The sequence below is a fragment of the Aquarana catesbeiana genome, linkage group LG04, assembly GCF_042186555.1.
Source record: "Aquarana catesbeiana isolate 2022-GZ linkage group LG04, ASM4218655v1, whole genome shotgun sequence".
Lineage (NCBI taxonomy): Eukaryota > Metazoa > Chordata > Amphibia > Anura > Ranidae > Aquarana > Aquarana catesbeiana.
The window spans coordinates 377,081,925-377,107,481 of record NC_133327.1 but is presented as its reverse complement, the minus strand read 5'-3'; the positions used below and the strand labels follow the sequence as shown (position 1 = coordinate 377,107,481).

General features: G+C 41.8%; 1 protein-coding gene across 1 annotated transcript in view; it reads left to right on the top strand.

Annotated features, from left to right (window-relative positions):
- HDAC2 (histone deacetylase 2) overlaps nt 1–16,453 on the top strand; it is a 71,434-nt gene extending 54,981 nt beyond the window's left edge. The window contains exons 10-13 of the mRNA XM_073627110.1: nt 3,821–3,951; nt 8,982–9,137; nt 15,224–15,281; nt 16,139–16,453. Of these exons, the coding sequence (XP_073483211.1) occupies nt 3,821–3,951; nt 8,982–9,137; nt 15,224–15,281; nt 16,139–16,169 (376 nt within the window). The 3' untranslated portion in view covers nt 16,170–16,453. The remainder of the gene's footprint in view (nt 1–3,820; nt 3,952–8,981; nt 9,138–15,223; nt 15,282–16,138) is intronic.
- Nucleotides 16,454–25,557: the final 9,104 nt, after the last annotated feature.

The window sequence follows — 25,557 nt, the reverse complement described above, 5'->3', positions numbered from 1 at the left end:
CCAAGGGATTAATAAACTCTCCTCAGGAAACATGGGGCAAAGTCCTCTCAGGACTAACACATAAGGGTTCCAAAGTAGCCTGAAAGGCAAAAGTGTAATATACTTCCAGGGTTTTGCAGAGGATAATTGCACATGCTCTTTGCGGGAACAAAAAAGGTGCTGGAAAAAAGTATTGCCAAAATTTAACAGAACAGTCAAAGTCAACTCCGCCAAGCAGCAAGATATAAGCTAAACCGATTAATTTTGTCAAAGATATGTTTCTTCTCTCGCATCAATCCTGTCTCCGTGCCAGGCTGCGCTCCTCTCTGTCCAGCCATTGCATTGCAGCAGTAGGATTTTCAAAGAAGCGTGATGTTCCTTTAGCTATAACCTTCAGCTTTGCTGGATACTAGGTAATATTTCACATCAAGTGCATGTAGTTTTTTTTTTAATATCCAGGAATTTTGTCCTCTGTCTCTGAATCTCAGCTGAGAAATTGGGGAACAGGGAGATTTTGGCATTGTCCACTTTAAGAGACTCAGCTCTTCTGGCTTGTGATAGAATGGCATCCCTGTCTCTGTAGTTAAGGAGGCAAAATAGAAAGGGTCTAGGTGGGGCTCCCTGCGGTAGTGGTCGTGCATGGACCCTATATGCTCCATCCTCTGCAAACAAATTTGAAAAAGCATCACTGTCAAATGTGTCAGTCAGCCATGCCTCAATGAAGGCAACCAGATCTTTCCCTCAGCTTTTTCTGGGATGCCCACTGCGCGCACATTATTGTGGCGGAGGCGGTTCGCCATATCTTCCAAACGCGCAGCGGATGCAGATGCCATGGAGTGGACTTATTTCACATCTCTTTGCAGGGGCTGACATTCATCTTTCAATATGCTTAATCTATCCTCCACTGCAGCCGTGCGCTCCCGCAGCTTCTGCGTGTCCTGTCTCACCAGAGCTATTTCCATTTTCATGCCCTTTACTTTCCCTGTAAGATCAACTATAGAGGGGTTACTTGTAGTGACTGCTGCAAATATGTCTGAGTGTAGGCTCAGGATCTGTGCCGGCCTGATGTTTAGCCGCCTCCACATTCGAGGCCTGGGATTGTGTGTTAAGGGTACTGACATGTGTAGAGGCCTTAGATGCTACACACACACACGTGGAGTGTCATCCAAGTCTCCCCAATCCTTTGGTGGTTTGGGTTCCCCTAGATGCATCAGTGGGGTTATCTGAGGATTCCTGAGGCCCTTAGAGAATAGCCTTTGTGCAGCCTGTTTGGCCAAGCGGGGCGGGAGGCCGACATCTTATCCCGGGGTGTCCGGTTGGAAGTGCAGGCCCTGTGTCCGCTTAGCCATGGCAGATTGTGGCGATATAGGTAGCAGGCTGTAGCAGAGAGGGAGGAGAGATGGCTAATGTTATTCCTGAAACAATGCAGAGTAGGTTTAGTGGAGATATTGGCAGGATACTGCAGGATGGTCAGCGGAGACACGTCAGACACGTCCTTCTACATCCCTGCCCGGTCACGCCCCTGGTCTTGTAATTTTACAGAGACAATGTCATTGGGACATATTAGAGTATTTTCAAACAGCTGCAAAGACCTTTCCACTACACCTGCTATTTGACGTATTCGCCTATGCAGACTGGACCCCACCTGCGAGTGTGTTAGGACTGTTCTCCTATGAGAAGTTATTTGTTAAACAATGGTCTGTACATACTGTGAATTCATCAGTGACCCACCTTAATGGGAAAATGACTGGACAGGTAGAGGGCGTGCTGACCTTTCAAGGATTGTACTTGCAGACATTTGGAATCCTTTCTTGAATCCCAGTTTACTCAGGCAGGTTCCTCTTTCCAACCAACATTGGCTGTAACCCTAATCTCTCAAACCATGACACAATGAGTAAGATTCCTTAAAATGGATCTCTTTACCACCAAGGTAAAGACACCTTTTTAATGGAGCGTGTGGAACAGATATCTGGAGCCTGTCACTTGCGTCCCACTCCCTGGGTTACCCCGCCTCTTGGTCCCCTTGCTCCAGCTACTGTTTAAACTCATTCTCAGGAGCAATGCTCCATGCACCCCTCTTTCCCTCAGGGAGATCCCCTGTCCTTGGGACATGAAAAGCTCTAATGGTGTAAAGTACCTCTCCACACACATACTCTGCAGAGGGACCAGACCCCCTGACCCACTAAGGCAATGTGGACTAGCTCTGACTTCCCTACCTGGATTCCTAATTTATTTTGTGCACACCTGCTACTTCTCAGAACATTGGCACCTGTTGTTCAGCCTAGTGTTTTTCCTGGCATTGTGGAGCGCTCAGACGACCTCCTTCGGAGAAAATCATCTTTGTTGATCCTTGTAGTCAGCATCTTCTTAAAGAGGTATTAAACTCAAACATTTATTATTTTGCATCTTATCAATTCTTAGACATGGTGTCTACATTAGCTTAGTTTTTTTTAGGCTTGCTTTCTTCTATTTTCATCTGGTGATTTGGCCAGCAAGTCTGTTGCTTTTCAACAGAACAAGCTCTCCTGTAGAATGTATCAGTTACAGCAGAGATATGCAATTAGCGGAACTCCAGCTGTTGCAGAACTACAAATCCCATGAGGCATAGCAAGACTCTGACAGCCACAAGCATGACACCCAGAGGCAGAGGCATGATGGGACTTGTAGTTTTGCAACAGCTGGAGGTCCGCTAATTGCATATCGCTGAGTTACAGGGACAAGACAAACCATTTACCTCTGACAGGGGGGGTTACAATGGCCAGCTTTTATTTATGTAAAACCTTTATCCCAAAAGAAACAAAACTGTTCATATAAAGGGTTAGCTGGAGTTTGGCTTCAATTTAGTGAGTACATCTAACACTCCCCTTTCCTCTGACTGACAATGCTTCCATCTAAATGTGCCCCCTGTGCTCATCCAAAGTGGGAGCACTGTAATACAGGATGTGTGTTACTGGCCAGATCACCTGGTAAAAACCAGAGGGGATACAGCCTAAAAAACAAATGCAGCCATAACGTCTGATTGGTAAGCTGCAATATATTATAGTTTTGGTTCAATACCGTAACACCTTTAAGATCCGACTAGTTTCATCAATGGCAACTGTCACCTCAGCCTGTGTACCTTTTAAGGTATCATCATCAGACTTGGGAGTTCAAGTGCTGGTAAAGTCTTATTTTTTTTAAATTAGAAATAACAAACATGTTCTACTTACCTGCCCTGTGCAATGGATTTGCATAGAGCAGCCCAGATCCTCCTCTTCTCGGGTCCCTCTTCGGTGTTCCTCACCCCTCCCTCCTGTTGAGTGCGCCCACAGCAAGCAGCTTGCTATGGGGGCAGCCGAGCCACAGCTCCCTGTGTCTATTCAGACACGGAGCCTCAGCCCAGCCCCACCTTTTCTTTCCTCATTGGCTGACTGACTTTGATGGACAGCAGCAGGAGCCAATTGCACCACGCTGCTGTCTCAACCAATGAGGAGGGTAGTCCCGGGCAGCCAAGTCACTCCTACAACATCGCTGGATCGAGATTTGTTTAGCAAAAAATAAAAAACACACTGTTTACATACCACCAAAAGAGAACTCTATCTTTCTCAAAATTTTCATTTGAGTAGTATTGCATGAATGAGCAATTGTCATTCAAAATGTGACAGTACCGAAATCTGAAAATTGGCCTGGGCAGGAACGGGGTGAAAGTGCCCAATAGGCAAGTGATTAAAAAAAAAAATACTGAAATAAATTGAAGATCCTGTTTCAATTGCATAATTTGCTCTGATTAGTGAACATTATTTTGCGGCATTACACATTTTGAAATTGCTCTTGTTCAATTTTTTAATGTTTTGCACTTTAGGCAGCGCTTATTTGAGAATCTGCGTATGCTTCCCCATGCACCGGGTGTACAAATGCAGGCTATACCAGAAGATGCCATTCAGGAGGACAGTGGAGATGAAGAAGCAGAGGACCCAGATAAGCGTATTTCTAGTGAGTATTACTGCTAATTATAATAGAGTGAATATATTATGTATTTGAGTTTTCAGTTTTTAAAGAGGAACTTCGAAACAAAACATGGTGTTTTGTTTTTTTCCCGCAATTTTAAACTACAGCGGCTTCAAAATACAGGCATCCTGTGGTGCTCCTCAAATACGTGTTTAGTCTTAAAATCAGTGTATGTGGAGCCCACTTGGATACCAGGTCCACACCGCACATGTATCTTAGAGCTGAAGTCTCCTTTAATTTAACTTTCGAATGCCAGAGCCTCTACTGTCTACTGAAGTTCTAGTATTTGAAATTTGAATGAAAAAGAGTGGAACTCTGTGTTGACTTTAAAAAGGTCAAACCTGATTTATGACCCATGCCTGGGGTACAAAGTAATTTGTTTTAACACGGGTAGTAAACTAAAAAGTTATTTTTTTTTCTCAACCATGTCCCCCGTGTAAATAAAGTCTATCAAGCAGAAAAAAATTATATGTATAGTGTAATATAAGGGGGAGTCATTGGTAGAACACTATTAAAACACTAAATAACCAAGCTTATATGACACGTCAAATAAGGCAACCTAAATTGATATTTTATTCAAATAGATTTAAAAGCTAAAGCACAAAAAAAAAATCCTTGGCCAAGGAATAATTACTGTAACATCCTGATACCACAATGTCTCATATAATGAATATTAAAGTGGTTCTAAAGGCTCAGGGTTTTTTTATCTTCATGCATTCTATGCATGAAGATAAAAAAATCTTCTGTGTGCAACAGCCTCCCCAGCCCCCCTACCTGAGCCCCATCACGATCCAGCAATGTGCATGAGAGACTCGGCTCTCTGGGGACCTTCTCTCCTCATTGGCTCCCGCTGCCGTCAATCACAGCCAGTCAACCAGTGAGGTGAGAGAAGGGGCGGGGCTGAGCCACGGCTATGTGTGTGTGAATGGACATGCAGAGCCGTGGCTCAGGAGCGACCCTGCTCAGGTGCCTCCATTGCAAGCTGCTTGCTCTGGGGGCACTTGACAGGAGGAAGGGGCCAGGAGCGATGGAGGGGGACCTGAGAAAAGAAGCATCATGGGAGCTTTGTGCAAAACCACTGCACAGAGCAGGTAAGTATAACATGTTTGTTATTTTAAAAATAAAAAAGCCTTTAATATCACTTTAAGTATAGTATAAGCTAAATCAGCAATTCTTTATAAAGAGTAATCTTCAAGTTGACTAGGATCCTATGATCCTGCCTCAGTGTTCCAAAGAATTCTACGCAAGGGCTAAATATACTTTATATTTAGCCCTTGCATATAACTTTTTGGAACACTGCACTTAGCCAGGATCATTATAGGGTCCTAGTCTGCTTAAGGATTACTCTTCATACTCTTCTATGAGACAGTATATGTGTTGTTGAATTATTCTAGCAGAATTTCTGATTTAGCCTGTAATATTACCTAATAATCATTATATATGCAGCATTGTGGCATCAGTATGTTACTGTAATTCAGTGGCCAAGGATTTTTTTATGTGCTTTAGCTTTTAAATGTGTTTTTAAATAAAATATCATTTTGGATTGCCTTATTTTGATGTGTCATATAAAGTTATTTAGTGGGGTAGTAGTCAGTCTGGTGTTTTTATTTATAGTGTATACTTTAACACAGGTGTTTGCAGAGACCTCAAAGTTTCTGCACTTCAACACTCTTCTAAAGTTTAGTTCTACTTTTGCAGTCAAATTTGGGAAAGCCAAACTCATGTGGTGCAAACTAGTCTTTGCCTAGTAGCACCCGATTCTCTACAGCCAAAACACACTAAGTGACCAAGGAAATCAAGAAAGACATGGAAGGATTAGTTTACCTTGTGCTAGGGCAGACAACTGAATCCTAGGGAATACTCTGTTGTTTGTATTTTGACTTGGTCCTAGCCAGTGTCTGGCCCTTGAGTCCCTTTGAGCTGATTAGACATATCCCTTTGGGAGACCTCACATGTAATGTTAGTGTTTCTGAGCTGGCAGCCCTTTCTTGTAAAGAGCCCTTTGTTGTTTTGCACATGGACAAGGTGGTCTTGAGAATAAAGTACTTCTTTCTTACCCAAGGTGGTCTCTTCTTGCCACCTTAATTAGAATATTGTCCTCCCTTGCCTATCCTGCCCCAAAACACACCAATGAAGTATCTCAACACTATTTGGATGTAATGGCTGTCAAGGTCTACCTGGCAGTGACAACTTCTGTTCCGGATTGAGTCTTTTTGTCCTACCTACAGGCTTCTGCCTCTCAATCCACCATTGGCGGGTGGATTAACTTATTTCTGGGGCCTATGCCTTTAAGGGAAGGGTTCCATCAGAGCTTATTCCACCAGGTCTGTTTTCGTCTCTTGGGCTTTCCAGCATCAAGCATCTGTCCCTCAGATTTGCAAGGCCACACCCGGTCCTCTGTTCACATATTCTTCAGGTTTACCAGGTGGATGTTCATGGATCAGATGATCTGAGCTTTGGTCACAAGGCGCTTCAAGCTGTCATGTGAGTGATTATATAGGTTATTGAACCATTGTCTTATGTGGGCCTGTTGGCAGCTTTAATTTCTGTGTTGTTGCCCACCCCTCAGTTAATTGCTTTGTGACATCTGATGTCTATCAATACAAGCAGCATGCCCTGTACTGTATGATTAAGCTAATGGAAATTTTGATTGCCTGTAAACACCATATATTGTAGCACAGTACAGGATATAGCCCCCCTCCCCCAATCTCTGTCTTTTGTGGTCGCTCCTTTATTAAACAACATGTGAAAAAAGTCAGCAGTATCCAAATATAAATAAAGCCGCATATAAAATGCATAGATGCATTGCTTGCATAAAAACTGGAGTCTCACCGAGTAGACTGGATTCTATGACCGTGGACTAGTGGCACTGTCAAGTTTTTTTGGTCAGTATCCAATCACCTGAAGGTTGATTGCATATAATCCATGGTCAGTGAATACAAGTTCTGTACTGTATGCCAAGATAATGACTTTACAAATTCATTTTTTTCTAAAGTTTTCAGAAAAGTAGAATTAAAAATATAAGCAGCAATTTTAAGCATTTTCTTATGTGAAGGGAACATGTAATAAATATGAAGCGGGTCATATCCCAGTTTGGCTACGAAAGTGGAAGTACACAGCAAGTCAGGTTTACCTTAATTTTAACATCACTGGAAAGAATTTTGAACCACGCTTTTATACCCTGACACCATTGGATTTATTGAGAGGCTGAGTTGTGATGAGTGGTAATGAACAGATGATTTATCTGAATTATTCCTCACATGCCCGAATGTTGGAGGCATTAATACTCCATAATCAATGTGTTTGTTCATTCATATATTAAGCTTTTTTGACATGCATGAGATTGTTACCCAATGGAGATGTAGATGGTGCTTAGAAGTGTTCCTTATCTATTTTGGGGAAAGAAGTATTTTGCTTTAGTTTTTTTATTTGTTTTTTTTATTTTTTTGGTACTTGAAATAAAGTGATTTGTTTACGAACTGAAAGAGATAAAGTAGAGTACAGCAAACAAAATGTTTTGTCACCGTGAACTCAACAGCAGCCTAAAGCCTAGTACACACAGACGTAATGTCGGGTGACATTGGCCAGTTCAATAAACAATTACTGACATTCAGCCCATGTGTAAGGCAGCCAGTCCAACAGTAGCTGGCTTCTGTCGGATGAGCATGCTGGAAAACCAGCAGGTGTCTGGCTCCCAATCGGTGCTCTCTGCCAATGCCTGAGAGTGCTAACCAGCATGTTCTGGCGGGTGAGGGGGGGACAAAAAAAGAACAGCAGGGGAGATTGCTGTACTAACATCGGATCATTAGTAAAGCCGTTTCGACCTGAGCGATCAGTTTAGGTTTTGGTTGAACGAAAAAAAAAAATAGTATGTACTAGGCTTTAGAGAACACCTGTAGTAAAGGAAGAATGGAATCGCCTTTGCTGACCTCTCCTTCTGAAAACACTAGATACTTCTCTCGGCATAGGTTTCAGCAGCTAAAACTTTAGAATAAAGTGAATTTGTCTTGTCCACCATTTGTATACACAAATGTTGCTACCAATGTACAAGCACTTTTATTAGTGTTCATGTTGGTTCCTTTATGCCCCAGTAGGATCCTGGATCCTAGACTCAGACTGTAAAGTGCTTTGGCTTTTCATTCAAGCTGAGTTCATGTCCCTCCCCATCTCATCATTATTTGTTTGACAGTCAAACTACGGGTAGAGTTTACTGCTGATAAGGAGAATTTGCTTCATTCCAAGGCTCTGATTATAGACTGGGTGTAAGATCTTGGGTCTCGTCTCTGGTATTATTCAACTCAACTGAAATCGAGCACAGGAAATTTCAGGCACCACATAGTGACCCCCTCCTCCCTTTAGTAGCTATGTTAGTTTGTACTCTTTGATGGACATGAATGATTCATAGTATTAGGATAATTCTTCGCATCTGAAGATTGGGGGTGCCCACCTTAGGTGGGCAGGTATATTTTCCAAGAACCATGGACAAAGAGTTAATTGCCTACCTTAGGGGCTAGTCACTGGACCTGGCACGATTGTCAAACAAATGATGCTGATACAAGTAAGAATAGTACTTTCATTGTGACAAAATTGTTCATAGTAATACTTTAACAAGCTTGGGTGATCGGAAACAGCCCTATAGTTGCAAACCATCCCCAAATAGGACTTTTGATTATTAGGCAATTTATAGCCACGCTTAATAAACCTTATGCTTTGTATGCAAGTGATAAGTGGTACTTGGAACTGTCTAGTCTTTAAACACTTTATACCAGAGAATGTATGGTCTTTCCCTCGAGCATTGCGAGAAGTTACCTTTCAAACTGTTTACCTTTGAAATAAATGGAGTCAGTATGCCAGCTTCGGTTAGAATAATCAATAATGGAGTTGACATAACCATGAAAATGTTTATTGACTCTTCCTAGGGGCCGATTTGACCTTTTCTAACTACATGAAAAATGTATTAATGTGTTTTCTCGAGCCTTACTATTGGTTTTTGTTCTGTCAATTCCATATTCTAGTACGAGCGTCTGACAAGCGGATAGCCTGCGAAGAAGAGTTTTCAGACTCTGAGGATGAAGGTGAAGGCGGAAGACGTAATGTTGCTGATCATAAAAAGGGAACAAAAAAAGCAAGACTTGAAGAGGATAAAAAGGAAAATGACGACAAAAAATCGGGTTAGTACATCTGGAGTCAGATCATAATACAACTTTTTCACATCTGTGTATATTTTTCTTTCTTATGGGGCTCATTCAAATGGACTGCAGTCTCTACTATCTTCTGAAAAGCAGTTTGAAAAGTTTTGCAGAGGGGGGTTAAGCAGTGGCTTCCAGGCATTCAGGTGGTGATACTGCTGCCTCCTAAATGTTTTTTTTTTTGTTTTCTTTTTAATAATAGGGGATTTTGTATTTAAATATTGTGCCACAACAGCAATCTAAGCATTTGGTTTGTAGTTGCATTGTCTTCCTATTGACTCCAATGGGCAAGTTTTACAGGCGGTGTTAAATTTCCCACTAGGCAAAGCATCAGGGGCCGCTGCATGTGTACCAACCCGTACACATGTTGAGATTTAGGTTGGGAGGTAAAATAAAAATTGCAGATCAACTACCTGTTTTTACCACCCCATTGCTGTCCATGTGAAATGGCCGTATATCTATCACTCTCTACATTAAGACTTTCTTTACACTAAAGTATCCCTTTACCAATTTTCTCATGTGTGATGAACTAGTTTGGCTTATTGTCAAACACTTCCTTTGGCCAATAAGTTTAATCTTCATACATATATTATTGCATAGGAAGAACATATCTTTTATTCCACTGTAGTTTAGAATGTTTTGTATTAGATGCTGTGTGGTCCATAACTGTCAGTATAGAAAATGGGTGCATTGATAATACCAACCAGGCAGATTCAAGCTGTTGTTTTCTGTATTTCATGGGGGGAAAAGGATTATGTCTGGTGGCTTTGCTTTTGCCTATAAGTGGTATATCTCTAGAAAACCTTGGTCATCTGCCTTCGCTTGTATATCACAAAAGCATCTCCTCTCCGTTTATGTATATAGCATGTTTTAAACTTCCTATGTCCAGCCTTTCAGTGAAAGGCCAATTCTGTGCCCTAGTGACATCACATTGCTCTAAGAACAAGAGGAACCTTAGGCATTTGCTTCTCTTTTTCCATGTCACCCAATATAAAATTTTTGTAATACTCCCAAATTTTTTTTTAGTCCCAAGCCTTGTTTGGGCAAAGGTTCCCAGGAGAGAGGAGAATACTGTGTACTGCATCATCACTTCTGTATGACTGCTCATGGAAGACTCTACATGGGCTGCTGCAACTTTTCAAATGTGTCTTTGGTAGAAACCCACAAACCCTCCTCTTGTTGTCTTTTGCTGTTCATGGTAGCATATACAAAGAACCAGGCTGGACAACAAATATTGCAGTTTGTTTAGTTGTGGGAAATGTAACTTCTAGAAATGTTATACAAATTTGAACCATGCAGGTCTTATCAAATAAAAGATTCTTTGGACAGTCTATTATGTGGTATGGGATGTATATTAATGATCTTTTGGTGATATGTGGTGAGTTGGAACTGTTGGTGAAATACTTTAACAATATTAAGCTAAATGTAATTTCTACGTCCAATGGTTCTAGTAGGTGAATTCACTAGAGCAAGAAGAAGCTGTTCTTTTTGAAAAAGAAGCAGAGTGTGTATAGAATAGATTACAGGAGAGAGGTTACCCTTTGTGGCATATTCAGAGAGCTAAAGCCATTGCAGCTGCGATTTATTAAAGCGGAGACTTCTGTAGAAATCCAACGGATTGTGGATAAAGTTAAAATGGAACTTCACCCAAAAGGGGAAGTTGTACTTTAAGGCCTCCTCCCTTGCTCCTCTATGGCATTTGTGGGGGTTTTTTTTGGGGGGGGGGGGGCGGTAGAGTTCTCCCACCCACAACCCCCGCCCCCCGCAGTCTACTGGGACATGTCACAGGTCCCAGAACACTGCAGGATCATTCACAATGCGTGGCTCATGCATGCGCAGTGGGCATATAGCTGTGAAGGCTATAGTTAAGATGCCGGCGCCGAGGACCAAAGACTATCCTCAGGTGAACACTGCTGGAACCCGGTACAGGCAAGTGTCTGTTTATTAAAAGTCAGCAGTTACAGTTTTTGTAGCTGATGACTTTTAATTTTCAGAAAACAGATTGTAACTCCTGTTTTGGGAAAAATATACTGATTTTATTTTTATTATTTTGTTGATAAACAGCTATAGCAAATTTTGCAAGATGGCTATAGATTTTCAAGTTGCAAAGCACTGACTGTTTCATCCTTTCATGATAAGCAGTCGTCCCAGACCTGATTATCAACTATAGTTTCTTATAATTGTGGCGATGGGGTTGAAGGAGTTAATCTTTTGTATAGAGGCGGAGATCTGCATAGGAATTGCTTGAACACGAGGTATCCTGGATACATTAGGTACAAGAATACCTTCTGGACTCCATCGCTGGGATGTGGATTGACTAAACTGGAGTAATAGAATGTATCAGGTATTTTGGAAATGAGGCTTTGTATAAGATATGCGACTAAAGTAACGTATGTGTGTGTATATATACTGCTTCTGCTGCATTATATATTTGTAGGACATTTTTTGTTTGACGGTGTATTTAATTTTTGTATACAGGTGTTATCAATTAAAGCTCTTCAGCAGCATGTGAAAGACAAGACAGTAGCCGGAGCGCTGGAGTCAGTAAAAACATTTTATATAAAACAATATGCAAGCCTGCATTCAGGTATGTAAGGTGCAGTTTTAATATTAATATGGAGGAAAACTTAATGTGCAGATGTGTACAGATTCTGCAGGATGATAGTAGTTTGACATCTACTGCCATCCTGCAGAATCTGTACACATCTGCACATTGGTTTTTCCTCCATTTAAAGCTGCACCTTACATACCTGAATGTAAGTTTAGATTTTTGTTTAAAGCCGATAACTTTATTGAGAAAAAAAAAAAAGGAAGTAGCAATGATATCCAACAAGCAAGAAATTACACAGCAGTGTCAAACACAAGTCACAAATATTGTCTTGGATATCAGCAAGAACAGTACAATATCAGATGCAATACAAAAGTGCATTACCAGACACAACATTGTGCTCTAAAAGATTGGGTGCAGATGTAGCTCGCGCATTTCCAAAGGTCAAAGGACACCCAGCAAACTTAATGACTATATCTAGGTCCCCACTGTACCTATAAACTAAGGACATAAGGAACATCATAACAGTAGTTATAAAGGTAATAACAATAGGATCGGCGATGGCCGTCGTAACAGTCATTTAAACACAGGTAGCAGAAGTTTGTAGCTGGGCGAAAAGTTTTGAGACTTTGGTCCCGGGAGTACATGACTGACTTCTATTACTCAGTTAAGGAGAGATCTTTGTGGATTGCATAAATATATCTTCCCTCTTTGGAGATGGGGGGGTACCCACAATACACTAGGGTCAGGAGGTAAGTTTATAAGAAAATAGCAAATTGAAATTGGTGAAACCAAGCAGTTCTTCTGTAGTCATTTTTATGCAAGCGCAATATTTTCTTGGTGTATTAGAATACTTGTTTACCGCAGCATTGGCCTTTATATAGTGATTAATTGATCTTCAGGATAAAAGAATGGCGCACTACTGAACTAATAGAGGGATTGCCAGCTGTTTCTGCTGCATTATGAATGAATGTGCTTCAGCTCATTAGACCCAGGTTCAGCGGGGGAATATTTTTAGTACACAAAATTATGCATTGTGTGGGAAATAAAATATAGGATTAAAGAAATTGTTTTATCTTGGCAACATCCAATATTTTTTTCTACAAATGAGCTTCTTATAACAATTTAGAGATAAACAATTTAAAGCCCAAAGGAACCTTGTTTTTTTTTTCAGCCATATACATTCCATTGTAGGACATTGCATACTGTTTGTAAGCACTTGTCATTTTATTTCTCTGGTCTGATTGGAAGTTCTTTTGGGCTTAAGACCAGTAAGTATCAGTTTGTGAGGCTTATTTTGACCGAATGTAGGGAAGAAAAGGGTGATCTTCATCTTCTGAGACCTGCTGCAATTTTCCTTCCAAACTTTGGGGAGATCAGCATGTTGGGAAATCTCTGCAAATGTGAAGTGCTTTGCTGGCCATGTTTAGCCCTTTACTTTTATTTTCTTGTCATTTACAACTATTGTTCAGATAGGTAATGTTGCTTACAAATTTCAGACCATCAATCAGTCACTGTAGCCAGGCATCAATATTGGATACATTTGTGGTTTGCTCATAAATCGCTGAACACCCAGTTAGTATGCAGAGCTGTGTATTATTTCCTTCTGATGTGGCGTGATCAAAGAAATTGTAATGGATTAGATGAGCCACTTGCAGTTTCAGTGTACCAGCCATGTTTACTAATTAAACCTGATCTGGCCTAAAACATTCATAGGGGCAATAATGCTGCATTGCATGCAAATATGAGTGTTATTGTTTTGTTTAATAAATAACATTTAAAAAAATAAACTGTTGCTGGAACTGTTTATGCCATGGGAGAGCAATTTTGTCCTAATCCCTGTTATTTTAGCTAGGCAGCTAGATCTGCATGTAAATGTGGATACAATTTATTATGAGGTGTGTGAAAATTAGAATGAATTTGGTAATTGTATGTATTAACTGTATACAGGTATGTACATTTATTTATTTTTATTTTTTTCACAATTGTAGTCCTAACTCCTGTTCCCTTCTTAAGCCCCGTACCCACGGGCAGAATGTCGGGAGATATTTGCCGGTACAAAAAAATACTGGACGACATTCTGCCCACGTGTATGTCAGACTGTCGGATGTGCATGCTGGAAAACCAGCAGCTGACCAACTCTCGATCACAGCCCTCAGCCAATGGCAGAGAGCGTTGGTCGGACTGTTCTGGTGGGGGGCTGTCCCCCTGTCAGAACACAACAGCTCAGCAGGGGAGATCGCTGGACTAACCTCGCATGGTTAGTACAGCGACTCCCGACTGGAGCTGTCAGGTTTTTTTTTCGTGCAACCCGCAGGGAGTCCTCAGCATTCTTCAAGTGTCAAGTTAAAGAAATGGATGGAGCAGCAATCTCCCCTGCTGTGCCATTGTATTCTGAACGGGGAACCCAGCCCCCTCCCCTTCTTCCCACCGGTGCAAGAACACATTTATCAGCACATCATTAGACCTGCTTTCTTTCAGACAGGCTTCCATACACACTTATTAAATGTTGGCCAGTTTCTGTTGAACCAGCCAATATTTGTCCCATGTGTACCCAGCCTTAGCGCCAGGAGAGGAAAGGCCTTGAAGGGGTTGTAAACCCTTACATATACCCTGTGAAGTGCCTGGCCTCCAATGATACACAGATGAAATCCACTCCTACATAGTTTGTACCTGTTTATCTACAGCCGTCTTTCCCCTACATCCATTCAAAGTGCAGAATTTTTCACAGGATATCTCCACTCTGAAAAGCAGGGAGTGGAGAGCTGAAGTTACATTAGTGAGGAGAGCTCTGAGAGCTGATTGGAGTAAAGGTACACGCTCCCTGCACACAGCAATAGAGCTGAAACTGTTGGAGGTCCCTCCCCTGTCACCATTTTTCTCTTGGTGTCAGGAAAATTCATCAGAGGTGACTCATGCTTATAGCATAGGAACAAGTCCACAGACAGAAATTACACTTGGTGCTCTGGACTGAGACAAATACACACTATAGGGATATGCTTCGTTCATATTTCATGTCTGAGGTTTACAACCACTTTAACAATAGCTTTGGGAGAAATCTAGTCTTGAGTGCAGCCTGGGCCTGTGACTTCATAGTGACACTGATTTGAAGAGTCTAAAAAAGTGTCTACACTTCTGTTACTACTTTAGGCATTTTCAGGGAATGGCAGTCTTTAAGTATACATATACCTGGTTGAGTCTGCATAAATACACTTGGCCAATAAAGTGAAATTGCGTATGGCTCATTTTACAAACTGGTTTAATTTGATTTATCAAATATTTAAGATTTAAAGGAGTACCTAGTTCTTTATACTACTTGAGTTTTTGACCTATTTTTTTTTTATTATTTATTGGAATTTCACATGTGTAGTCAGTCTCACTTGTGAACCACCTTTAGCTTAAAATGTCAAATAAAATGAATAGTCATTTTTACACAGTCATGCCTATAACCCAGTTTTCTTACTTATCTATGTCTTGTAGCATACACAAAGTCAAGAATAACACTTGTTTTTGTTCTTAGATGTGAAAGAAGAAGATAAATCTAAAGACAATACTGTGGAGAAAATGGACACTAAAGGGTAACTTTTTTGTTTTGTTTTTTTCTTGGAAATTTCAAAGCGGTGTTCCTGAACTCTGGTCCTTGGCAATTGCTAATATGTCATGCTTTTGCAGATATTGTTACAAAATCCCCAGTGATATAATTATTGTAGTATTGCTTTCAGGTTATTACCAGTAAACAAGACAATTGCTTCTTTGAGGAGTTTGGAAAACTTGTATTTTTGGCACTCACCAAAGGTACCAGAGATGAGAAACATTGCTTTAAAGCAACCTTTCTCAACCTTTTTAACATGTAGTGACCCTTTAAATATTTTTCTTGGCATTTAGGGAACCCCTGCTGCTAATCACTATAGTCACAGTACATTTGTGGCCATTGGGAAGAATTCCCCCTTACACATAGCTAAAAAAAAAAAAAGATAACGGTTGTCAGTGCTTATTCATCTGAGAGGCAGAAGTTACTAGTTGCCCAAGGAAATCAAGCTGGGTACACACTGAGTATTTTTCTTTTTTCATTCAGCCAGTGGGCTGACCAAAAAAAAATAACTCAGAGCAATGTGAATGCAGGGATCTCCCCTGCTGCGCTATTGTATTCTAACAGCAGGGACTCCTCCTCCTGTCAGAATACACTGATCAGCGCTGCAGCCATTGGTTTCCAGCAGGATCGTTCGACCGACGCCTGTCTAATGGTCGGCTTCTGTTGACCAGACAGGGCTACACACTGATCAACATTTGGCCAGTTCCTACTGAATTGGATTAATTTCAATCTGTGTGTACCCAGCAGAAACCTCTGGCGGAACCCTGGTTGCGAAAGGCTGCTTTAGAGTCTTGTAGAAATATGTTTTATATCGATTTCTCTTTTTTTCACTCTCATTAACAGTGTCAAGTCAGATCAGCCAAGCAATCCCTGAGCTTTCAGGATGTCTTCAGGATGCTGTGTTCAGAGATGAAAGTAGAGTCTGCCTCATCCCTCACTTTTTCTTGACAAGAGACTTCTGATCTACCCCTGTAGCACTTGGCATGGACCGTATTTATTGTAAAACGGTATCGTTTTCCTGGCAGGTCTTATTGAGTTTTCTAATTGCGGAGCAACATTTCTTATCTTTGCCTTGCTTTATGTAATAGTATTTAAGATGAATGTGTTATTATGTTTCATGTCTTAAACTGATCTATTAAAATGCCTTTTTTGCCTTTATTAGCTGCTGTTTGTTATGATTTCAGAAAATGTTAACATTTAAGTCTCTTATAATTATGCCAGCCTTACCATGTTCAGTTATTTATACTGATCAAACAAAGTCTATTGAATACTGTGTATTTTGTGTAGGTTTTAGCATATGCAGAGTCTTTAAACCTAATTTTTATAAAAATACGCAATTGAAACCACCACTGCATGACAAGCAGCACAGATAACTCTCTTTGACGTCCATACCAGTGGTACTGGACAAGTGCCTACCTCACAGTTTATTGAGCTTACGTCTCATGCCCTTATGATCTTTAGTATTACTGCTGAGGCCTTCAATTTTGTTGGCATGTAACCAAGTGAAATACACATAGGATGGAAGTGCAGCTTTATCAACATGCGTGCCAGTGAATATTGTGTTTTTGTAAACTATGGTGCTTAGTTCAGAGAAAGTAATATTAAAGCCTTTTTGTTTTTTTAAATAGCAAACATGTTGTTACCTGCTCTGTGCAATGGATTTGCACAGAGCATCCTGGATTCTCCTCATCTCGGGGTCCCACACCGGCGCTCCTGGCCTCTCCTTCCTGCCAAGCAGCTTGCTGTGAGGGCACCCAAGCAGACGTGCTCCCGAGCCACAACTCTGTGTGTCCATTCCTGATTGGCTCACTGGCTGTGATTGACAGCAGTGGGAGCCAATGGTTCTCGCTGCCAAAAGCCAATCAGGAGTGCGAGTCCCTGGAGATGCAAGGCTCTCGTGGACATCGTTGGAACAAGCGGGGGCTCAGGTAAGTATTAGGGCTGGGGGGGGTCTGCTGCACACAGAAGGCTTTTTACCTTCATGCATAGAAGGCATGAAGGTAAAAAACCTTGTGCCTTTACAACCACTTTAATGATAAATATCTCCTTTTGGCTTTTTTAAAAAAAATCCTGGTATTATATTTGAACAATGGACCAACCAGTTTGTCAGCTTTTCCTCCCTCAGATGTCAATTTGCTTAGACAGGACAATTTTCTTCTGTGCTTTTAAGAGAAGCTACATTATACCTTTTGTTATTTTCTAGGACTTTTTGACACTTTTGTGCAAAAGGTAAATATGAAATTAAAGAAGAATACCCCATTTATGAATAGAATCCTTAGCAGTTGTTTTTACCACAATAACGTGCCTGTATTGCATGGTTATTTAGCAATTGCAGCTTTTTTTCAGAACCATTATCAAGCTTCCTGCGTTGCAAAACAGATTATCTGCAAGCCAAATATATCGGAGGTTATCAGCAGCGTTTGGAAATTTTCAGGTACTAGCTCGTTGGTCCCTGTTTCAACACTGGCTGACTTTGGTCTTGCCGTATGTTTGTAGTACAAGTTTTTCCTAAAGGTTTAAAAACCCCAGGCAGATGTGATTTACATTAAACTTTTAGGCATCAAAGAATGACACGATTATTAAACGTACTAAAACTAGGGATGGTAATAAAATGATTCTTTTTGAAAATTTTGATTGCACTTTGTTGTCAACTACTTGCAGATTGCCCCATGCACATATACAACAACAGGGCGGGGGCTCTGAGCTGGATCACGTACATGTACGTGATCTGGCATTTCCGGGTAGGGGGTGCACCCACGCCCGTCACCCCATCTGTGCTTTGAATTGTTACAGCACAAGTTGGTCAGCAGGTTCCAGCCAATGATTTATGGCTGGAACCTGCTAATTGGCTTGGCAAAACACAGTACAGAGCCCTGCCTTTACTAGCACAAGGCTCTAGACACAGAGCAGAAAGAAAAATCAGCCACTTCTACCAGTAAAAGCCGCACATATTACACTTGTTAGGCACACTGTTAACCCTTTCATTGCCCCTAGATGTTAACCCCTTCCCAGTTGGTGTCATTAATACACTGACAGTGTATAGTATTAGAACTGGTCACTATATTGGTATTACCGGTTCAGTGATACCAATCATTGTCAGTAATTCAGTTCCCACCCAGCATCAGATTGCCTTTCGCACTATCATAGTCCCATTATAAGTGCTGATCACTGCCATTGCTGGTATAAAAAAAAAAAAAAAAAAAATTCCAGTATCTATACCAGAAGCTATAATTTTCATGCAAATCAAATAATGTAAATTTATTAGGATTTTTGTTTTTACCAAAGACATATAGCAGAATACATTTTGGCCTAAATTCATGAATAAATGTAGTTTGTTTTAAATTATGATTGTATGTATTATAGCGGGAGGTGGAAAATATATATATTTTTTTTTTCTTCAAAATTGTGTGTCTTTTCTTTAATCGTACATCACAGGACACAGAGCCATAGTATTTATTTTATTTTTTTATTTATTTCAGGTACTTGTATAGCTCCATCAATTTACACAGCGCTTTACATATACATTGTACATTCACATCAGTCCCTACCCTCAAGGAGCTTACAATCTAAGGTCCCTAACTCACATTCATACATACTAGGGACAATTTAGACAGGATCCAATTAACCTGCCAGCATGTCTTTGGAGTGTGGGAGGAAACCGGAGTACCCGGAGGAAACCCACGCAGGCACAGGGAGAACATGCAAACTCCAGGCAGGTAGTGTCGTGGTTGGGATTTGAACCAGCGAACCTTCTTACTGCTAGGCGAAGTCCATTTTCACCTTCAGATGCTGGACACTGGCACACTGACACCCTAAACAGGAAGTTGCCTCCCTTTATAACCCCTCCCATACCGGGAGTATCTCAGTTTTTTCGCCAGTGTCTAAGGTGTTGGTCAGGAGTGAAGATGTGCTGAGCTCTACTGGAGCAATCCTTGCTGGGGCTAGCTATGCAGCCGGATCCATTCAAAGTGTCTTTTTTGGGCCAAATTGAATGGTACCCGGTACCTTGTGTCCGAAGAAACAAGGTCTTTGCTTGTAGACGCTTCTCTTTTTAGAGAGCTGGACCCCGGGATCCAGTACTTTGGTATTTTAAGCCATAAAGATTTACTGGCAGGGTGCTATTACAGGTCCAGGATTGTGGGTACCCTGAGGGTCCTTGGTTCCTGAAGGTTTGTTAACGGAACCCACCCTGAAGGGTGAAGATTGGGTCTGTTGGTTTTAATACAGAAAACCCTGCGGCAGGAAAGCTAAGTTGAGTTTTTCTAAGGAATTTTTAAATTTTCTTATGAAATGTCTCCTTTAAAAAAGTAAATGTTTTCATGCCTAAGTGTCACCACTGGGGGCTGTATGGAGCACGTACCTTCTCATGCTTTCCTCAGAGATCACGCTGTGTCACAGAAGCAGCAGGCTTTTTTCCTCCGGCTAGCAGGCAGACCTCCGGTAAGTTTGGGGGGGGGGGGTTTGCTTCCACCAGACACTCCCCACCTGGGCTGAACTCTCCCCCTCTTCAAGAGGCTGAGCATTAAGGGAGAGCTACAAAAACGATCGGCGATGGCATTTTCTTTTACCGCCCCTGCGCAGCGGCGGCTTTCAGGTCTCCTCCACGCCATCCCACCCTCACACACAAGCCGATCCCATCAGATCGGAGGCCCGTGCGGGAAAACTTTTTTGAAAGAGAGAGGAGGGGCGCGATGCAACGGAGGGGGCAGGGCTTAACACAGTTAAGTTGGCGTCCTCCAACGCTGGAGTGTTTTTTTAAAAAAAAAAACTCCATTTGTGCTGGCTGCAAAAATTGTCGGAGGGAGACGAGCAAAGAGGGGCATGAAAGAGTTTGGTGACACAGGCGTTTCCTATTTGACACATTTACTATTTGTTTCAGGCTGAGCATTAATAGCAGAGGCAGTGGCTGAATATTGCTCAAGCAGTGGATGCGATTTCTTCTGGTAGTACCTCTGCTTTGTGCATCGGGCTAAGGTCAGAAGGGGGGGGTTGAAACACCCCCAAAAAAAAGCTAAAAGGGTCTCCCTCAAGCTCTGGAAAGCCTACTCATCTCTACAAATCACATCCTCCCCTGAGAGGGGGTGGCTGGTCAGACTGAGCATCGGGGCCATGAAATGTTTGCAATTGTTTTCAACACTGCAGCCCCTGTTTGTTATTAGAAAGATATTTTTTCCTCAGCCAGGATAGGATTGAAAAAAAAAGAAAAAAGGTTAGTGGCTTTAATCGCATCCCAGTGTGGGACTAAATGTGACAGGTTCTCTTCCATTACCCAAGACCCTCAAACTGAGGAACTAGGGGCAGGAGAAGATGAATTCCCTCAGGGGACCATGGTGAGGCTGATGACTTCTCTTCTGAGGTTCAACTGCGGGAGGATCAGCTTTCACAATCTGTAAGATTGATGGTGCAATTTCTTGCTGAATAGTCCGCTCCACATTTATGTACCCTTAACTGAGTGTTTGAGTTCGCTAAAGCCTCCTCAAGCTGTGCATGCTTTTGCCTGTCCATTCATTGCTGGAAAAGTTTTTTTTTTTGTATCTGAGTGGATCACCCAGATAAGCATTTTATTCCCTCCTAAAAAGTTTTCACACTTTATCCTATGGTGGAAAAAATTCACTAAGTAGGGTATACCAGCAAATAACGCTGCTATATCCTCTGTGAATAAGAATTTGACTTGTCCGGCAGACAATGCTCAAATGCTTAGGGATCCAACGGATAAAAAGTTGGTATTTCTATTAAAAAAAAAAAAAAAATTTTCTCTGGCAGATTGAGTGTCTCAGCCTGCACTGACAGTAATTGGTTAATCATTGAGACACCAGTTTAAACAGGTGCCCGAGGTAATCCTGCTCAGCAGGCCCAGGATCTGGCAGCTTTATGTTTGCAATAGTTGCTATGAGAGATTCTATCCTTCAGGCCTCGCGCCCTTCGCTAAGCGCCATGCAAGAAGCTCTTTGCTAGCCTTCCTTTTTGCGGTGAAACAGCTATTTGGGGATGTTTTGGATAATAAATCCAAAGAAATTCTAGTGGAAAAAGTACCCCTTTTGCCATTTAAGAAAAAGAGTAAATGTATTTGTTTTAAAGCTCCTTCTCCTATGCCAGGGGCATCAGCCTCCATGCAGTCACAATGGCTTCCACCGTCAGGTTCAAAAGGTAATCCTCAGAGTTAACCCCAGGGACAAAAGAGGTCTTGGGGGAGGAAACCTACAAGATACTGAAGCCTCCTTTATGAGGAGGCGCCCCCGCTCGCTCGAATAGGGGGAATTCTGCAATTCTCAAGGATCTGGCAGGAAGAGTGTTGAGACGAATGGGGGACTTCCTCAATAGCTCCAAGGTACAAACAGGAGTTCCAAGGGTTCCCGTCTCCTCGTTTTCTCAGATCAGACGTTCCTAAGGATCCAGAGAAGAAGTCTTTCTCTCAAGCATTGGACCATCTTTTGGCAAAAAGTGATAATGGTGGTCCCCATGTAAGAGCAGAGGTTGGGGTTTGGTTCAAACCTTTTTCACGGTGCCAAATCCGAATGGACATTCTGGATCTCAAAAATCTAAATTCAATTCCTGAATTTGACCACTCTTTTTTTGCATGGAGTCAATCCAATCAGTTATCTCCATCCTACAAGGAGGAGAACTTCTGTCATCAATCGACATCAAAGATGCATACCTCCATATGCCTATTTCCTCGCTCACTAGTAATATCTACTTTTCAAGGTGGAAAATCTTCATTTTCAGTGTGTAGCTCTGCTTTTCAGTCTAGCTACTGCACCTTGAGTGTTTACAAAGGTTCTGGCCCCTCTTCTAGCCAGATTAAGGGCCCAAGGTATAATAATTATGGTTTACATAGACAATCTGTTCTTCTTCATAGACCAGTCGGTAGCCCACTTAGATCAAAGTATGGTCACCACATTTAACTACCTGGAATATCTAGGTCTGATTCTCAACCTAGAAGAAATCTTCTTTAAAACCATAAAGAAGGCTAAAATACTTGGGTCTGATCATAGATACACCCAGAAAAGGGTATTCTTGCCCCAGGCAAAGATCAGCACCATTGATACTTGAAATTTTCCTGTAAAGTCGAGAGCATAGCTGTTGAGAGATTAAAAGGGAGGGCTTCAGTTTTGGTCGGGTTTATTTTAAAGCGTGAAATATTTTCAAATTGATTTAGGGTTGCATGGAGAGAGGGGAGTGATATATGGGGATGTGTCAATGTTAATAGAATATCATCAGCGAATAGGGACAGCTTGTATTCCCGATGTCTCAGCACCACTCCCCTTATGTCTGGATGGGAGCGAATGGTTTTGGCTAAAGGTTCCAGACTGAGAATGAAAAGCAAAGGGGACAAGGGGCACCCCTGTCGGGTACCGTTACCTAAGGAGAATGGCGGAGAGACATGGGAAGCCAATTGTACCCGGGAAGTGGGCGTGGAATAAAGCACTTTCAGAGCGTGTATAAAAGGGCCTGAAAATCCATATCTAGCCAAAATAGCGAACATAAACGACCAGTTTAGGCGGTCGAATGCCTTCTGGGCATCTAAACTAAGGACTATCGCAGGTCCCTTGGTTTTAGTCAATAGGTCAATAAGATCGATAGTTCTTCTAGTGTTGTCTCCTGCGTGTCTAGTGGGAACAAAACCTACCTGGTCCTTATGTATGAGTGAGGGGAGAAGTAGGGATAGTCTGTTAGCTAAGATTTTGGTGAAAATTTTATAATCAGAGTTTAAGAGAGCAATGGGGCGATAGTTGTCTGGTAATGATAAGTCTTTGTCCGGTTTCGGGATAACTGTAATAAAAGCGTGGAGGAATTGGGAGTGTGGGACAACCCCTGACAGGGAGGTAAACAGGCTTATCATATGGGGCATTAGGACCGATAGGAAGCTTTTGAAGTATGAATAAGGAAGTCCGTCGGGCCCAGGAGATTTGTGGGTCGGAAGTTGGTTTATAACCGCAGTAACCTCTGCAGCAGATATGGGTGCATTGAGCCCCAAGCGATCCTCAGGGGAGAGTGTAGGGAGATTTAGAGACGTAATGAAGGTATCAAATTTTTCTTGAGTGAATTGGGAATCTTGGTCTGTAGCCAAGCAGTTATAGAGTTTTTGGTAGAAATCACCAAAGACCTTGGACATGCGTTGGGGGCAGGAAGTGGGTTTACCGTCGGGTTGTAATATAAAATCAGGGATTTAGGCGGCGGGTCTTGGCTTTAATTTATTGACCAACATTCTGTGGGGCTTATTAGCAAATTCATCAAATTTTTGCTTGGACCAGAGCAAGGACTTAGCAAATGTATTCAGGTCTAGAGATTTAATGCGGTTACCCAATGATACCACAGATCTAAGGCGCTCCACTGTGGGAAGGCTGAGAAGGGACTCCTCTGCTTTAGATAAAGCGTGTAAAAGTGATGATCTTTGAAGAGCTTGGTCTCGTTTAAGACGAGAACTTGAGGAGATGCATTCTCCCCTGAAGAAGGCCTTATGAGCCTCCCACAGAGTGGACGCCCCAGGAACTGAACCCTTGTTGAGTTCAAAGAATTTGGTCAGTTTTTTTCTGTTGATGGATTTGAATGTCAGGTATTTTAAGAGTCTCATTAAGACGCCAATGACACGCCCTAGATGTAGGTTTGGTTATGAGAAGGTCTAGTACTATGGGGGCATGGTCCGACCAGGTAATTGTATTTATTTCTGAGTTAACAACATATGACAGTAAGGGCGCAGAAACAAAGAAATGGTCCAGTCTCGTATATAACTTGTGGGGGGCGAATAAAATATAAATTGTTTAGCTGTAGGATGTTTCACTCTCCAAGTATCAAAAAGGTTATGAGCTCTGATAAGTTTTCTAAAAGGTGCAGCCAACTTTTGGACCTGGGGAGATGGGGTATGTGTAAAAAGAGCAAATTTATCTTTAGTCGGTGACATGCATAAATTGAAATTGCCCCCAATGACCAGGAAAGGCTGAGAGAAGGATTGAAGTTTTTCAAAAAATACCTCAAGAAATCCAATCTATCCTGTATTGGGTGCATACACGTTGGCAAGGGTAAATGAGATGTTTTCGTGATCACAGCTCAGGAGAACAAAGCGGCCCCGAGGGTCTGGATATGTCCATATGACACGTATGGTAGAATTACGTTTCAGTAATATGGCCACTCCAGCCTTCCCAGAGGGATCGAATGCTATATACGTGGTGGGGAAGTGTTTGGAGGCAAATTTAAAAGAGCCCTCCACCTTGAAATGTGTCTCCTGAACCATGATGCCCTAAACTCTTTCAACGCCAACCAACGTTTGCGGATGGAACCCAAACCTTTAACATTGCATGAAAATATACTTACAGCCATAGCTCAGGTATGTGAGTAAAGCATACATTACATTCAAAAAGTGGTAAAGATATGTGTACCATGATGTATAAAACGTATCAACTAAAACATCATATGACAATATTGTGGAATTTTAGAAATATAACTGTATTTTGAATATGGATCAAAAAAGATCCTACGTGTAAGAAAAAATCAACAGACAAGGAAAAGGGAAACAAAAATAGAACCAAAAATAATAATAAAAAAAAAGGAGATCCAGGATAAGACCAAAAAGGATCCCTAGCAAAAACAAAAAAAGGAAAAATATATACCAATTAGGTATTAGGCCTGAGGAACACGAGAGCCTCAGGAGATCACGGTCTCGATTCAAGACCATGTTAAGGGGGGGCATGGCAGCCTACAAGATCAGTCGTGCAGGCCCCCGCCTGATCCGAACAGCGTATAAAAAGGAAAACAGGGAACCGCCAACATGGAAGTTTTGTGTGAAAATGTAGGAAACAGATATACGTGCGAGGCACATCAGGGGTGGAAGCTGGACTCTGAGTCCAGAGTCTCGGAACACAGAAGTCAAAAATAAAAATAAGACTTACGTGCAAAGAGGAAATAAAAGGACATTTCAAAGATCACTCTCAGGTAGGGCCTTTGAATGGTGCAGCTCTTTGAGGAGTGGCTGGTGTCTGGGTCCAGATTTTCCCAGGCATGGATATCTGTCGAGATGGCGGAATTTGTGTCTGCAGGTCTTCATCTGGTATAGGAGGGAGACCCGGGTTCTTGATGAAAGTCTCACATTCCTGCAGGTCTCGCATGGAGTGTTGATGACCAACAGGCGGAACGGGAAACCCCAACGATATGGGACTTGGTTTTGCTGCAAGTGAGAGGTGACTGGGCATAAGGCGCGGCGTTTAGCCAGGGTGATGGGCGATAAGTCATTGAAAATTTGAAGTTTTGTGCCTTTAAATTCGACCCTT